This window comes from Orbicella franksi, chromosome 9 (assembly GCF_964199315.1).
Source record: "Orbicella franksi chromosome 9, jaOrbFran1.1, whole genome shotgun sequence".
Classification (NCBI taxonomy): Eukaryota; Metazoa; Cnidaria; class Anthozoa; order Scleractinia; family Merulinidae; genus Orbicella; species Orbicella franksi.
Window position 1 is genome coordinate 18,070,565 of NC_138153.1, and position 17,109 is coordinate 18,087,673.

A 17,109-nucleotide genomic window follows, 5' to 3' on the forward strand; every position below is an offset into this window, starting at 1 on the left:
TCAAGCGACGGATCGATCGATGAATCAATCACTCACTCTATCACTCACTCACTCGCTCACTCACTCACTCACTCAATCCATCCGTCCGTCCGTCCATCCATCCATCCATCAATCAATCAGTCGGTCATGCAGTTAACCACAGGCCAGTCAGTCAGTATGAAGTTAGACAGTGAGTTAATTAAACAGCCAGTCAGTCAGTCAGTCAACTGACTGACTGACTGAACGAACCAAGGAACGAGCGAAGAAACGAAGGAACGAAGGAACGAAGGAACGAAGGAACGAAGGAACGAAGGAACGAAGGAACGAAGGAACGAAGGAACGAAGGAACGAAGGAACGAAGGAGCGAGGGAGCGAGGGAGCGAGGGAGCGAGGGAGCGAGGGAGCGAGGGAGCGAGGGAGCGAGGGAGCGAGGGAGCGAGGGAGCGAGGGAGCGAGGGAGCGAGGGAGCGAGGGAGCGAGGGAGCGAGGGAGCGAGGGAGCGAGGGAGCGAGGGAGCGAGGGAGCGAGGGAGCGAGGGAGCGAGGGAGCGAGGGAGCGAGGGAGCGAGGGAGCGAGGGAGCGAGGGAGCGAGGGAGCGAGGGAGCGAGGGAGCGAGGGAGCGAGGGAGCGAGGGAGCGAGGGAGCGAGGGAGCGAGGGAGCGAGGGAGCGAGGGAGCGAGGGAGCGAGGGAGCGAGGGAGCGAGGGAGCGAGGGAGCGAGGGAGCGAAGGAGCGAATGAATGAATGAATGAATGACGTGCGAACGGATGGACGGATGAAATGACTGACTGACTGACTGACTGACTGGCTGAATGAATGGATTACGGAGGGACGGACGGAAGGACAGACGGGCAGGCGGGTCGAATGACTGTCTGACTAACTCAGCTGAGGAAGGAATTCTCTAAGACCACTTCCGATAGTTCTGATGGAATCTTTCACTGCGTTCAGCTCACCAATCACCTTTTTGTTTTTCTTGTTGACCACAGCATATTCACAGTTTGCTGAAGGTGACTCATGCTCAGTCTCCTTCTCGGCCTTGTTGTTGTCTGGTGTCCCGAGGAGCTTTGCGACCTCCACACGATCAACGGGCTCATACTGGTTTTCACCTATCAGGGCTGGTTGATGCCTTAAATGAAAGGGAAAAATAAAAACATTTTGTCGACATTGTGATCTGCCAGGTTAGCGTCAAAATGACCTTTATTAACTTGACTTCGTTTGCGAAGCAGGGTGTGCAAAAGCAAACACATTATCTGTTGTTGACATGCCAATCCTTTTTTTGCTTCTTTATACTTTTTCTATTGTCTATTGTCTTTATATTGCCGAATTCTCTTTACGTTGAGATTACATCTTTAATTCGTCCTAATGGTCTGTATGGCTGACATTCTAGCAACATATTGATTGAAGAAATTTTAATGCCTGTGAGGAACCTAGACAAGAGTGATAATCTAATACTTACGTAGACTTTTTCGGTGGAGTTTCGTCATCTGAAAGCAAGAAAAACAGTTTTAAATCGTTGCAACGGCCTTAAGGTAGCAAACAGAAAACAACAATTAATCACAATAATGATTTGCCAGTAACTTCTGGCCTCTATTCAACAATTAGGATATGAGCTCGAGATTTCTTTGAGGTGATCAACTATCAACCCATAGAAATCGAGAGTGAATAATCTAATTATTTTAGTAGAATTCTTACAAAAATTTTGTACACCGTATTTAACCTTACGATTTAGAAAAATCGTGCGAACTGAATTGTCGTTTGGAATTTCCTGTTGTGCACGCGCGGTCATCAGATTTTCTAGCCTTTTTCCAGTTTTTTAAAAGTCACGAACCGTGGATGCCCTTCAGTTTAGTCTTCTCAGATATTTAGTTCTCCATTTTTATTTGATTGTTCTCCCGTAACTTTGCAAAACGAGAAAACATCACTATTTTACAGACGACCCCCAGCCACTGCATTCAAATAAACAATTAGATTATGTGCTCGAGATTTCTATTTAAAAAATAGAGTGTTTCTGTCGAGGAACTATCGGCTGATAGTTGCCTCGCGGAAATTTGATGTTCTTAAAACAAATGTCTGCGCGAGAAGTGAAGCTTCGAGGGCAAATAAGCTAGTTTAAAGAACATCAAATTTCCAAGGGGCAACTATCAGGTTGATAGTTCCGAGAGACAAACACTTGCTTGTTTACAGAAATATTTCACGGACGAGTACTGTCCATCCGGGTATTTTCGTCGGACGGGCACTATGGGCTGATAGTGTATCTCCGCGGATGAACACTATCGCGTCACGTGATCAGTTTAAACCAATAAGAATGGGAGAAAATTTAGTGGCAGACTATCACGTATAGAAATCGAGAACGAATAATCTAATTGTTTTAGTATAAATCTACTAGTCGTTCAAAACTTTATCGAAATCCCCTTCACAGACAATTCGAAAACGCCAAGAAGCGGCCGTCATTTCGTTAACAAGCGCTCAACTGCTACGCTACTCACTATCTATCACAGAATAGATAGTGAGTAGCGTAGCCAATCAGAGAACGGCATTCGTGATAGAACGCTAGTAGATTTATACTAATGGCTGATAGTATACTAATAGTTGAGCCAATCAGATTGCATCATTTGCATTAGTATACAAGAAAAATTCTACTAAATTTAATCGTCATCACAGTAGCACGTGATTGATTGATTGATTGATTGATTGATTGATTATGCGAAGAAGAGCGTAACTTTTGCCGATTTCTTTCGCGATACCTGGGTTGCTATATGCAATTGTCTCATTGCGGTTTCTCGTCAATTCTTAAGCAAGACATGCTAACATACTGCCTTTAAAAATTGACGTTGGCTTTTAAGGGTTTTTATGCATTTGCAAACGTTGCAACAAATGAGGCAAACAGGAAGACGGATAATATACGATAAGTGATTAAGTCAACCTACAAGACGGGTCACCGATCCCGTGAGAAACTTATACAGGTACCGAACTTGAATGATACGATATACATTTTCTGTACAAATGATCTGCGACTTCTGGGTTGCCTTGACGACGAGATACGTTGCACAACAAAATCATGCCTGAAGAACAGCCAGAGGATTCGAACGAATTCGACAAGCGCAAGCTAAGACATTCACCTTTTCCATGGCCACGTCGTTTCCGTCGCCTTAGTAACAGGACTACAGTAAGGACGATCAATGCGACAAAGAGGACGGCTCCTAGGGACGCAGCAGCTATCACTGTCGTGGAAGAGCCATCATTGTCATCCTTACTCCCATCAACCCCTGGCGCTGAGGAGATCACGGTGTAATCTGCTAATAGAGATAAAGAAAACAATGATTACAACTAAGCTAACTTAATTCGAAATGGTGATTGTCAGACTGATAGGTCGGCGAATCGTAAGGCTTAGAGTAGTCCAACCAATTTACTAATTAAAAGAAAAATCAAACTATGTATACTCATAAAAAGATCGCTTGGAAGCATTCCAAAAACTCACTGCTTCTTCACTTTGTAACTGGATTGTGTTTAAAGTTATCACTTGGCTTGCTTTCACTGTCCACTCAGTGATATGTTCAGGTCCAGGCATTTATAATTATTATATGGCTGTGTCTCACAAGGAGTGGGAACTACCGAATTCACGAATTTGATTGGCTGAAATCGATATCGACCCCGGTCTAGATTTTCCCATCTAGACCGGTATCTAAACCGGTTACATTTTGCGGTTGAAAAGTTGCAAACTAAAATACAAAGATACTGATTATTTCCCTTAAAATTATTAGTGGAAGTGCCAAAAAGCCTGACGAGAAGAGAAAAGTAGAGAGGAGAGCAAACCTTGGCAGATTTAAGTTTAGCACATCGCCGTTCGCAAGCAAAATGCCAGCTTGTACAAACCAGTTACTTTAGACCGTGACGAATTAAATTTTTATCGTTTGCCATGTAATAAAAATCTTATTAACCGAGCTTAGCCGGTCTGTATGGGAGGATCTTGAGCTTGGTCGTGTGTACAGACCTCACTGCATTCGGTCTGTACTCACGACCTCGGTCAACTGAGATTTTCCCATACCAACCTCCTGCTCGGTTAATAAGAACTATCGTGCATTGAGGTGGTTCTTTAGTTATACTGGGTGGCGATCGAGTGAAACAGAGCTACTTTGTCTACGATACTTTAAATATCATTACAAAAATTAATTAGCTAAAACCTTAAACGTCAAAATGTGTGTTCCCACATGAATAACACTTCGGCTTTGAAGGTTCAACTATCTCTGATTAGCTCTCTATGACTGAGAACGCGATAGTCTGAAGTGTTAGCCGTTCCAGACCTCTTGGGCTTAAGCCCGAGAAGACGGGAGCATAAATGCTCTGTACATGAATGCGCCTTAACACGATAAATGATTGAGGTAACTAAGAGATTTAATAATCCCACAGGAGGATTTGCTAAAAATATATCTATATATATTGTTAAATCAAAAATGAGAGCGGTGTTCAGTCAGTGGCCTTGACAATCTAACCTGATGCAGTAGTGCGATCATACGCAGTTGAAGAGTCCGGCCGCCATTGTGTGGTGGGTTTGGTAGTTCCAGGCGGTGTTGAGCTCGTTGGCACTGGATCATGAATTAAACAGACTCCTTGGCAGTTATCTGTTGGGGGGCAAAAAATAAAAAATAAATAATAATAATAATAATAATAATAAATCCTAAGTCACAAAATCAGCTATTTTTATTTATAGACACCATTTTCCAACTACAGGTTCACGGTCCTTTAAAAGAGAGAGTTTTTCATGTCAGTATTCGAGTGTGGCCAGTGTCCGTGTGTCGTGTCTCGCCAGTAGTCGTCGTGTGCTTGTCGGTTTGTCACAATGCTTGATTGAGAGGAAACAGAGGCAGGAAGACGGGGAGGTGGGGGGGGGGGGTGTGAAAGGGGAAGGAGAGCAATGAGATGGGCTTGATTGCTGTTGGTGGAGGATATAGACCCATTCACATACCTGTTTTTTCCTCACAAATCCATCCTCTGGAAATGTTTCCCTTGATGCTACTAAACGATCCCTTAACTCCATCCGAAGATTCCTTGGCCATCACAGCGTAAAAATCACTGTCTTGAGGCTTATCCTTCTGCCATTTGTTTATAGTTACGTTTTTGCCATTGATCCAAGTCCATTTGTTCGCTGTCAAGTTTTTGTGCAAACCGATGTGCCATTCATTTTCTTTGCCACTACTCCGAGTTTGAATCTCTTTATTTATAAATTCCCACTCTCGCTCGGTTTCCATGACCACCAGATGCCTATTGTAAAATTTACAACTGTCCTCTGCCTGTGGCCACTGCATTGGCATGTCATTTTCAAAGGTGTAGCAAGAGCAACGTTTATCTCCATCTGAAATTCATACAAAATCGAATGAAAGAACTTACAAACTTGATTGCGAAATGACTCAACCGACAAAGACTGGGATACTGGGGTAATGTGGTTATTGTTAAATTTACAAGAGTTCGTTGCACGACATTGACGTGTCATTTTAAAATGTGTGGCAAAAGCAACTCTCCTCTCCATGTAAAGTTCCGTTTAAAATAATAATAATTACTGAAAAAAGCATACAAAATTTACTTGCACAAGTAAATTCACAGTACTCAGAGAACGCAGTATTTAAGTCCCACTTTTGTCTGTTATCCCCTTGCGTATTGCCGTTGTTCCTTGGTGCATTTAATCATAGTTTTCCTGTCGATATATTTTGGGGGTGGCTTTCCCGAATTTGGTCACGTGCGGAAGTCGACGGGTGCATTGACGAGTCGCATGTCCCTGCCAGCAGTCTAGCGTTTACCATATTGATTATACATTACGCTTGCTAAGGCAAACTAGGGTGTGAGTTATGTTTTTCCTTTGCAAAAATAAAATAAAATAACATAAAATAAAATAATAATAATAATAATATTTTTTAAAACAATTTTATCCTGCTCATTAAATTTCTTCACTAAAACTTTCAATGATAATTATTTGCAGTACGAAACTATTTACAATAACAATTGTATTAAAATCATTAAAAAAGGAGGCAAAATGTAGTTTACAAGAATGAATGAGTCGAAATCACGAATTGGACAAAAGCGTACCGAAAGTATTTGCGGTTTGTGTCATCGATTGTACGTGAAGAGTGATTAAAAAAAAAAGAAACAAAAAACAACAACAACAAAACAAGAAGTAATCGAGAAGTAATTAAGAGTGAATGTCAGTAAAAATCAAAGAAAATTCGAAAAATCGATTTCGGTCATACTTTGCCAGTTTGAAGACCTGGGTAAGTAACGGAACGAAATCAAGTTAGTTTTTTTTTGAAAAATGCAATATAACGGCAGAAATTCACGAAAAACGGTCATCGTACCAAAAGCTTAGATTTCACTTCGCGATAATCCGAAATTGCACACTTTTCAGCTTCTTGCTACACAGATGTAAACCTTGATTCTTCCTTAATCAAGATATAGTGATTATTTTCATTTGTTGTGTTTTCTGAGCGAACTGAGCCCCGGTTAAGTAGACATACTTTTCTACTGAAAACAAAACTCAAAAGTTATGCAAATTCAGTGCGGAAAAATGCTGACCGGTAGTTCTTCAAATCGTCTGATATTCTAGTAAAAGACAGTACAGTCAATGAATTTTAGTTTCACAGTTTCATGTGAAATGTTTCACAACATTTTCTTAACTACGTTTGGCCACCTTGTGGCAACATCCAACGTCTTACAGGATATGTTTTTCGAATTACAGCAAACCTGAATATAACGGCCCTGTATTAAGCGGCTATCATATGTTAAGCGGCTAGTTTTCAAAGTCCCGATTTATTGCTCATACAAACGCTGTATGTGTTACCTGCATTAGGCGGCCACCTCTATTAAGCGCGCGCAGCCACCCTGTAGCAGTCCTATGTTTGTCTTTCTTTGTTATTTTTACCTGTAGTAAGCGGCCACCCTTGAACGGAAACTAAGCCACGTGTCATTTTACGCGGTATTTTATTGTTTAAATGCGATCCATCATCACTATAAAGAAATATCACGTGCAAAGCTACTCTGAGCTGATAATCGGCCGTTTAGCATCGTTAACGCTTTCCAATGTGCTGAAGAACAGTACCATATCGTTAGACCACGCCCAGTGAGTACTTTTAGTGATCCTGTATTAAGCGGCCACCTGAATTAAGCGGCCAGTTCCTTAAGTCCCGAGGGTGGCCGTTATATACAGGTTCGACTGTATTTTTTGTTAACTTATTTGAATTGAAAACCTTGCTAAACCAGGGTCGAAGACAGGGCTCGTAAACTGAATCAGGCAGTAGTAGGTGGTATAAGATGATCCACAAGACTACGTGAGAAAGTGTAGGTGGCAATAACTTTTTCAGAAGTGTAAAACACATTGAAGATATACCAACATGTCATTGGCTACGAAAAGAAATATCCATCATGCTTCAGTGCTAAATAGCGATGAAAACTAACCGTGGCGTCATAAATTTGGTTTGCAAAAAGACAATTTATATCAGGAGTTTTTTCTCACCCCACCCCGGCGTTGTCAATACAACTCAACTCTTTTCTCTTCCTTTCTCGCCCCGCAAGTCGATCATGAAACTGATACTGACTCTCTTTTCGCACCCCGATCAATAATGTAAATGCAAAGCTAGGCTTTTATGTATTGGACGAAGCTTCAAAGGAAAGGAAATTGATAGCTAAATATCACATAATTTTTAAAAGCGACGAAAGATTGAGCTCTGGTGAAAGCTCCATCATATTTTACAGATTTGACGCATTTGCCGAGTCCGTCACGTATTCAATGAGTACTAGCAACGTGGAATGCACCGTAAAGCCCTAGTAAGCGTTGTTATTCGAGAAAAGCCGAGCAGTGCGTTTTAGCCGTCCCGAACACTGTTACTCTTCCCTGCCTCTTCCAGGTTATTAGTAGCGAGGGCGCAAGGCTTTTATTAAATCAATAATAAGATTAACTTTCATCGTTCCGATTTGTATGAGTAAGCCGCCTTTTTAATTTACTAATTATTTATTTATTTTTTAGCAGGTTAACTGGCCAATTCTCTATAGGTAAAGCAAAATCTCCTACATCATAAGAGATTGTTTTAGAAAGGAATTGACATTACTAGAGCCAACGTAGCATGGGCCAAGTATATCATGCGTGACACAAAGCAGGGAGAGTTAGGGTATGATTACTTATGTCTTTTCGCTATTACAAGCGATTTCTAAGTTAAATACTCTTTTTTAAGCGTTTCAAACGTTAAAGACATTAAAATGCTTCGATTGTGCTGTATCAAGCGAACAAAAGATTTTTACCTATTTTGACGTGTTGCGTTACATTGCAAATTTCAAAGAGGCTAACTTGCGATTTTCTCAAATTTTGATCGGCGTTCATGCAAAATTGCTAGAAGATCCCACAAAAATGAAGCTGTAAACCTAAAATTCATTAACTGAACTGCGTTTTGCTAGAACATCAGACGATTTGAAGCACTACCGGTCAGCGTTTTTTCTCACTGAATTTGCATAACTTTTGAGTTTTGTCTTCAATGGAAAAGTATGTCTACTTAATCGGGGCTCAGATCGCTCAGAAAAAAACAAGAAATGAAAATAATCACTATATCTTGATTAAGGAAGAATCAATGTTTACATTTAAAGTTGACACCGTTTCACAGCGATGTAAACGTTTGTGTAGCAAGAAGCTGAAAAAAGTGCAATTTCGGATTATCACGAAGTGAAATCTGAGCTTTGGTACGATGACCGTTTTTCGTGAATTTCTGTAGTGATATTGGATATTTCAAAAAACCTTCAATTACTTACCTAGGCGTTCAAACTGGCAAAGTATGAGGAAAATCGATTTTTCGACCGTGGCCACGATTTCTTTCATTTTTAGTGGCAATTACTCTTACAAAAACCAAAACAAAATAAAATTACTCTCAAACTTTGCAATACAAATTGTACTATTATTCTACAACAATGACAATGACAATGACAATGACAATGACAATGACAATGACAATGACAATGACAATGACAATGACAATGACAATGACAATGACAATGACAATGACAATGACAATAATAGCAATAACAAGACCTACCCTCTTGATTGCAACCATCGACACGAAACTCACAAATATACCCATGGTTACTGTACAATGGTACTTTACAACGCAAGTCATTATACTTTCCATAATTTTTCCGATAATCCTTGTACATAGTTGCACAATACCCATCACCATTCGGTTCCCCTGAAGCCCAAGGAAGATCTTTCTGAGTTGTGTTCTTGTTGCTCAACCATCTCCACTGTCTAGACCGATCATCTCTTCTTAAACCGATAAAATATTCGCCAGCAATTGTCAACTTTAAAATGATGTTTTTCAAGAAGATCCACTCCGCGTAACTTTCAATAGACACAAGATCACCAAGTCCAGTCTTCTTGCACAATGGTCTGCTTTCCTCCCAATTAAGAGGGGTAGATGTCGCGTGAATTGTGTAATTGGAACAGCCACCTTTAAACCATTTAAAGGTTTCACCTATATAACAGAAAATTACGAACAAAGATGAAAACTAGTCAAGCATTACCGGGGGAGGAGTGCTCCCTACGATGGAGCATACGAGGAGGCTCACCCGAAAGGGGTGCCTTTTTCAGGCTTCAGGTATGTTAAAGATTAAGAGGTTCACAAGTTGAGGTATATGAAAGGGTAGCGAAATCTGTCTTTTAGGTACTAAAAAGAGACCTTAACAAAAATATTTCGAAGAGACGCAACTTACAGCAGTATCATTTAATTTACTGAGCACTACCTCACTAACTTCATTTCAAGGGTTTAAAAAAGAGAGATGCAATGTTCTCACGAAGGTAAGGGAACGGGGTACCTTTGTCAATAGAAGTTACATGAAAGGTGTACCTTTTCTGTCATAATGGTATACAAAACGGTAAGGGGTTGGACCTCAAGGCCGAGCCTCCCCGTATAAAACTTTGCAGAGTAACCCCCCTCCTCTCCTCTTCTTCCTGGATATAAGACAGTCAATAAACCGTAGAAAACTTATTCATGTTTTTATTTTCCTGATTTCCTGATCAACGACGGGGGAAAACTCGACACCTTATAATCTCAAGGACGTTAATTTGCATAATATATAACGATTATACACTACGCTTACGTATGACTAAGTAGGGAAATTGGTTAAATGTTTTACCCTTTGCAAGAAATAATAGTACCTTCAAATAATAATAATAACAATAATAATAATAATAATTATAATAATAATAATAATAATAATAATAATAATAATAATAATAAAATACTTGATGCTTACTTCCGTAATCCCCTCCCGATCGAAGATGTCAATTGTTAATTGTAATTGTGCTAAACTGCGGAGATCAGAGAAAGTAAAACACGCGAAGATGTTTTTCATTGAGTGTTTGAAGTTTCTACATCAATAGATTGGACTAACGAAAACAAAGTTGTTAGATGAGGGTCGTACAGGAGTCCTCTCGTGATGTGTAATTAGCTGATTTTCTTTTCCATGAAACGTGAATTTAGGAAATTATTCTTCGTGACTTGTGACCTGAAGGTTTTCCGTGACCCGTGAAGAACCTGAATTATTAACCGATATTCGTGATTTTACCCCTCTACTCTACGTGCTTTTCAGACGCAAGTCCTCCGAATGGTTAGAGTCGTCTATCGAGAGTGACTTAGGAATGCGATTTGCAATATGGAGCCTTGACTTAGCCATTCGCGACTTTACTTCCTTCAAACACTGCTTCAAGTGTAAGAACAGGTCATTAAAAATAGTATCTTGCTTGCTTATTTTCGTGATTCGGGAAAACGAAATGTCTATATCCGTGATCCGCGATCCCCTATTTTTTCCGTTCGTGAACCGTGCCAGAGACCACCTTGGACGACCCTCTCAGATTTAAAGGTCTTTTTTAAAAACGACCCACGTGAGAAACGTTGCGTTACACATCGCTTGCGAGCCGAAGGCTTGGCATGGCACGTCACGAATTGGTAAAGCTAGTTGTGAAAGACACAGTGTTAAAACATAAGGGAATATTACAACAAATGTTCGTGATCTGCCGACCGCTGTCACCATTATAAAAACATATAGGGATGATATAAAGATAATTGAACGTAAAACGAGTCAATAGGTGTGGTCTCAGCTACCAAGCTGACTGGTAAAACGTAAATAGATCTATGATCAATATGACATTCGTTTCACTTCCTTGTGAAAACCAGTTCTCATGTAAATCGCGTGAAGCTTTCCTGAAAAGCTAATTTGATAAATCACAAAATGATTTGTATCCGAGATAAACAGGTAATCGAACATGCTATGTGTACCGTGTAACTTAAGTTATTACAAGCTTTCAGCGCGGAATCGTGGGTCCTTACAAGATATGAACTGGCTTCAAAATGGAGTAAGTGATGTTATCAATATTCGCACGTACGGGAATGCCATGGATTATTTATGAAGCCTGTAATCGTATACTAAAGTTAACAAAGATCAGTTCTTCGCTACACTCACCCGCTCCTAAGTGGAATATTTGAATCGCCACAATAATCCAAATAGGCAGCTTCGTTAAATTCATCATCCTGATCGCCATTGAAACCCATAAACATAGACTGATTTGCTTCGACGTCGTTCCGCGTCGCCGATTCACAACGACGCAACTTCCGGTCACTTGAGGTGTGACTTGGGTGGAAACAGCGGAAGTCAGACACTGTGTCACGCATAAGCGGAAATGGCTGATCGACGAAATTTTTAGAAAGCTCGTCGCTGAACCCCAATATTGAGGCTTCCAAATAAGAAACAATGCCAGATCAAACAATTTTCTTGCAATATTAAAACGAGGAAAAGCGTTTCGTTTCTAATAAGATCACACAACGCGGATGAAGCAAACCACGGAGTCAGTTCGATAAAACGTACGTGCGACTGAATCAAGGTTAGTTCGAGAGGGTCGTCAGGGTTAAAAAAAAAAAAAAACGAAAGAAAGAAAAAAGAAAAAAACCCTGAAATAACTAAATAAAATGCGCATGGCGAAAATTCCCCGTACATGTTCGGACACAGGATAAACGGGAACTCTGTTAGATCAATAAACAATATACTTTTTAATTACAAAATGTTCGAATTATTGCAAATTAATGTTAAGTTACGTATAAACAACAGAATATATATTTTTCGGATTCGTAAATGTCACTGGATTCTTCATAAGATATACATCTGAATTCGTAAGCGTTTGCACTGTATAGGTATTCTGATTTTTCCTCGACCGTTTACACACATTGATAATCACAGCGAGACATTCATGCGGGAACGGTAACGGAGCCTTTCGCTATCGGATTCATTACAGTTTCAAGAATTGCTTACACTACAAAACATTTCAGTTTTGTTCCGTACGTGTCGTAACCAACTTGGCGAGTGAACACAGGATAAAAGCCAAATTGATAAGGTTATGTCTCGCGCTTGACAAAAAAAAAAAAAAAAAGAAAAAAGATATACATGTATAAATCAAAATAATAAAAAAAATATTTAACGTGGATATACGCTTAGCTTGAGAGCTACAATCTTGGACAAAATAAATGGAACATCTGGACCATCCCTGCCCCCATTTCAATGATGCCAAAATGGCGCGTTTTTGCTCCTTCGCGCCTTCATCATTGCCTTGGGGGGATGGGGGATAATTGTTCCGTGTTATTCTGTCCAAGATTGTAGTTTACAGGTATTCCACCTAATAACTAATGAGAACCTAACAACTAAACAACGCTAATATCACGATTCATCAGGTAAAAATCACAAATTAAATACTGATTAAAACTATTCAAAACTATTATTACAATATTACCGCTGCAGTCAAAATACTATTAAAACTAATGTCACAAATTTACTAATATGTATATAATAAAATATATAAATTGTTACAGGCAAGTTTCTTGATAATACACTGAGGCCAGTCTTTGCGACTACGTTCTCAGCGTTCAAGTTTACATGGCATTTTGACTTCCGTTCTTCCCAAGGCCAAATGAAAGGAGATTGTTTTAAATTTTCGCTAGCCTCATCACCTTTCTCCAACCAGAGAGAGAAAGGATTTATAGATTCAGTTCAGCTAAAAATCGCATATTGATGACCTGGTCTTACAGGATAATGCCGAGCCCTATGAAGAGATTCTCCACTACTCGATTTTGCGCCACGTAAGTGGTATCGAAGGAAGTTATGGACTTTCATAGCGAGCCAGCCACGTTGCTAAATAAACGTTAGGCGGAGTTTTCACTCCGAAACCGCATCAAATGTTTTCCGTCCACCTACACCGGAGAAATTTTGAAAACGCAACTATGACCGGGGTCAGAGAACCTTGAGTTTCGAGTGCACTCTCCAGGGTTAGGGTTAATCACATGATTATCAAGACGGGTTCTCGTTTTCAAAAATTATCCGTTTACAAAATGTTTTCCGTCCAAATAAAGCGCAAAGCCGGCGTTTTCAAATTCCTCCTGTTTGAAGAGCGTTTTCAATGAGCTCCGTTTTAGTGACGGATTAGTCAGTGGACGGTAGACCTAACCGTAGAAATGAAGCTGCGTTTTCAAATTTCTCCTGCGTAGTGTGGACGGGGCAAATTGGCAGCTTAATAATGCCTAAGGGTACTTTCCTTAGGTCCTCTGCAAATAAAAACAATGCCGTCAACTGACCAGAGTTTATGTAATTGAGCGTGGAATACAACGGTTAATAATTTTTTTTTATATTAAGTTGGAAGTTCTAAAGGTGACAGATTCACACTAAATACATCTAGAACACAACGATTACACCCTTTTTTTATAAGAATATATTATATTAGAATATTGAGGCTGAAATTGGCGAAATTTTAAGGATATTTTAAAAAATAAACGCAAGGCTGAGATTTTGAAAAGAATATAATTTTATGTGTTGAAAATTTGTAAATCCAATACAATTATATGTTTTTAACTCGACGGTGTAAAATTAATTTTTTGTCTCTAAACGGCAGAACTGGCCAAAAAAAAAAACAAAACAAAACAAAATCAGAGCTAGCCGCATGTCCCAAGACGTTACATGCGTCATATCAGCCTTCAATGCCAGCAGACTGGCTCTGATTTAGCACCGCAGACACCAAATACATTTTAAAACAGAAATGCCATGCGCTTTAATCTAAGAATATTCACAAGAATATTTTCAGCCTAAAATCGGCAGAAAAATAAGAATATTCAGTCTCCGCCCGAGAAACAATATTCTTATGAAAAAAGAATGAATTGCGAATTTCTGAAGTAACATATTAATTAGTTCTTTTTTTGTTTGTTTGTTTTGTTTACTTTGTCCCCAGCGTTAATTGTCGTTCATTAATGTTTTAAGGTTTGGCTAACCACAGCGGTTAGTCTGCTACAGATCATCCTACTCTGTTGGTTGATCCAAATGTTCCTCTGGTAATTTTGAGCTGGCATCTGTCTTGAGATAATCGATATCGGCGTAGACAGTTGGAAACTCTCTTTTCACTGGCCCTATGTTGCTTGTTGTGGAGTGGTTTAGGTCGGCGTACACAAGACCACGGTAAGGGGAAGGCTTCTGTGTGTAAAGCAAAATATTAATTATTGACAAGGAAAGATCAGCAATGGAAAATATATGAGGAACAAAAAAAAAAAAAGTAGAAAAAAAAAAAAAGCCTGGTTCGTGATAACTTGTCCATCAACACTACAGGGAGGTCAGGCTTTTATGATACTTATTAACTTGTATTGTAACCTTCGTCTGACGATGTATCAATAATGGCGTCAGGTTGATTTTTGGATTGTTTTTCAAACAACATGAGATAATAATTGTAACAGAGAGGTTAACAGAGCAAAAATCTTTGATTAAAAAAATTAAAAAAAGAAACAAGAAAAGGCACAAACAAACAAACAACAAAAAAGCGTTCCCGTAATATTTACCTGAGGTGGCCTTTTTTTCTTGTTTGCCTTGTCAACAACCGCATACAAGTAATCCTTCTTCTCGTCTTCTACGAGTGCGTCCTGTGAGTGATTTGCAGGCTCCACAGAAGAGGGTCTCGCGTCTGAGTGATTTGCCGGATCCGCGGAGGACGAGCGATTCACAGGTTCAACATCTGAATACGGGCGAATCGCAGGCTCCAAACGCTTCGAGCATGGTGTTCTGGCGTGGACAATCGCTGCAGAGTCTCTACCTTTAGCATCTTTATGAACAACCGCATAAACGTGATCTTTATTTTCCTGTTTTTCTGCGTTTTCCACTCCATGCGCCTGAAGCTTGTTCGTAGCATCCAGTGGTGAGCTGTCCAACGGCATACAATACCCATCTTCAGACTTCGTTTGCCGGGCGGTTTCATCCTCGTGGGTTAAAGGCTCTTCTCTATGGGTCTGAGACTTGGTCTGTTTAACATTAGCATAAGTGGGCCCTTCTTGGACTTCAACGGTTTCATAAGTGTCCAGACCCGCCTTAGTCCTCGAAAGTGTTACATGCACTGTGACTTGTGCAGCAGAGCTATCCAGGTGTCGTCCGTGTTCAACTGACTGTTGCCCTGGACTTGACGGTTTCTTGTAAGTGCAGCGGACCCGACTTTGGACTTCACGTGATCTAAAACGTTGTCATGACAATGATAGATTGACCTCTTGCATTACCAGATGCTTTTATTTATTGAAATTATGAAGCGTGTCAAATTAACTTAGTGTGGGAAATATAGTACTCAAAAATAAAGCCTAAATTATTCCAACAACGTGCTTAATTTACAAATTTTTCCCGTGTTAGTCTCAAAAAAGCTAGGATATCATTCAGCGAACTGTAGTAAATCTATTGTCTTAAAACATAGCTTCCTCGGTCTCAAGGTTCTTATATACTCCTTTACTAAGACAATAAAGTGTATTAATAGCAGTTGCTGTTGTTTATTTCCCAACTTGTGACTTTCAAAGTATAATATTCTCTTCCTACTTAACTGTGTGGTAAATATTTTGTAACTTAAAAATGCCAGTCGACTCCTTCCCAAATCCCACACATTCTTGCGCCCCATCCCATGTCCAGAGTAAGATCTGGATCCAAGAGTATCGCAGGTTTTGATTACAGCAAAGAGGGAGAAGAGTTTTTACAATACCAGTGGCACATACACAAAAAATCAAATTCATGGTAATAAAAACCATCGAATAGTTCATAAGTAGCAAATTTATATTCAAAAAATATACTTACTGTTTATTGTGATGTCACAGCAAGCGTCAGCGTCCCCGTCAGTAGTTATGAAGATATTTAGTAAAAAACAAAACAAAACAAAACAAAACAAACAACTTAAATAATAATAATAATAATAATAATAATAATAATAATAATAATAATAAAAACACTAACAATATATCAATGTGGCTAAAAGGTTTGCTAAAATATGCCAAAATGAAAGTGCCTTCGGGAACAAGAGTAAGATGTTCTTCCATGCTTACTTACTTAACACCAAGAACAGCGTAAAAAGAAAAATGAGTTACCGTTCATATAACTTCAAAGGCAATTGGAAAGTTAAAACTGCCTCATTATATCACCAGGGGCACACAACGAGCTAATTTGTTAGAATTTATCTGGGACCATCGTAACAAAGAGGCAACCAACAAATAAGCATTTCAGTTTTATTTTAGTTTTTTCCAACAGGAATACCTAACCCTACTTCAAAGCAAGTCTTCTTGTTAAATTTGCCAGCCAGTAGACATATTAATGTCTTATCTACACACACTAAACACTTTCTGGGGTGTGGTTCCATGGCCATATTTACACCTTCAGTGCTGGCGGTTAGAAGAGGTTGGCCGAAATATTAAACAGCCAAACACAATTTTGACCAGGCAGCAACTACATTTGTACAGCTCATAGACATCGGATGGGGAACAGATATTCCAAGGACCAGAACCGGTGGGCAAAAGTAAGGATCACAAGCAGTCTTCGGAACTTTGTGTGACTAAAAGAAATCAGTTTTATGGTAAAGAACTTTATGGTGCTAGAGGAATTACCTTGCTTTTTAAATTTCCGACGTCGCACATACATGACGTAAAATACGATCAAGATTATCAAAATAAGAATGGCCAGTAAGACGAGGACGATTACAATCACTTTGGTGTTGTTTTTGGTAGTTTCCTCTGGTGGAAAAACCTTCACAACGTTCTTAGGAGGTGTGGCTGAAAACAAAATTACA

The 17,109-nt window shown here is 39.6% G+C and overlaps 3 protein-coding genes across 5 annotated transcripts in view; all 3 read right to left on the reverse strand.

Annotated features, from left to right (window-relative positions):
- LOC145497757 (uncharacterized) overlaps positions 1-17,109 on the reverse strand; it is a 123,771-nt gene that overhangs the window by 595 nt on the left and 106,067 nt on the right. The window contains exons 1-6 of one of the 3 annotated variants that reach the window (XM_081477609.1): positions 9,041-9,083; positions 4,942-5,328; positions 4,469-4,597; positions 3,098-3,271; positions 1,435-1,462; positions 939-1,104 (exon numbers count right to left, since the gene is read on the reverse strand). In XM_081477609.1, coding sequence (XP_081333735.1) covers positions 939-1,104; positions 1,435-1,462; positions 3,098-3,271; positions 4,469-4,597; positions 4,942-5,287 — 843 coding nt within the window. In that variant the 5' untranslated portion in view covers positions 5,288-5,328; positions 9,041-9,083. Of the gene's footprint in view, positions 1-938; positions 1,105-1,434; positions 1,463-3,097; positions 3,272-4,468; positions 4,598-4,941; positions 5,329-9,040; positions 9,084-17,109 lie in introns of those variants that run through there. The other 2 variants (XM_081477604.1, XM_081477605.1) reach the window with 2 other exon arrangements.
- Positions 8,903-12,537, reverse strand: LOC145497385 (lithostathine-1-like). Its single transcript, XM_081477201.1, has 3 exons — positions 11,463-12,537; positions 9,041-9,475; positions 8,903-8,907 (listed from the first exon to the last, which is right to left on the reverse strand). The coding sequence occupies exons 1-3, from the start codon at positions 11,539-11,541 to the stop codon at positions 8,903-8,905; spliced, it is 519 nt and encodes a 172-aa protein (XP_081333327.1). The 5' UTR covers positions 11,542-12,537.
- Positions 12,619-17,042, reverse strand: LOC145497790 (uncharacterized). Its single transcript, XM_081477654.1, has 3 exons — positions 16,928-17,042; positions 14,864-15,513; positions 12,619-14,504 (listed from the first exon to the last, which is right to left on the reverse strand). The coding sequence occupies exons 1-3, from the start codon at positions 16,959-16,961 to the stop codon at positions 14,334-14,336; spliced, it is 855 nt and encodes a 284-aa protein (XP_081333780.1). The 5' UTR covers positions 16,962-17,042; the 3' UTR covers positions 12,619-14,333.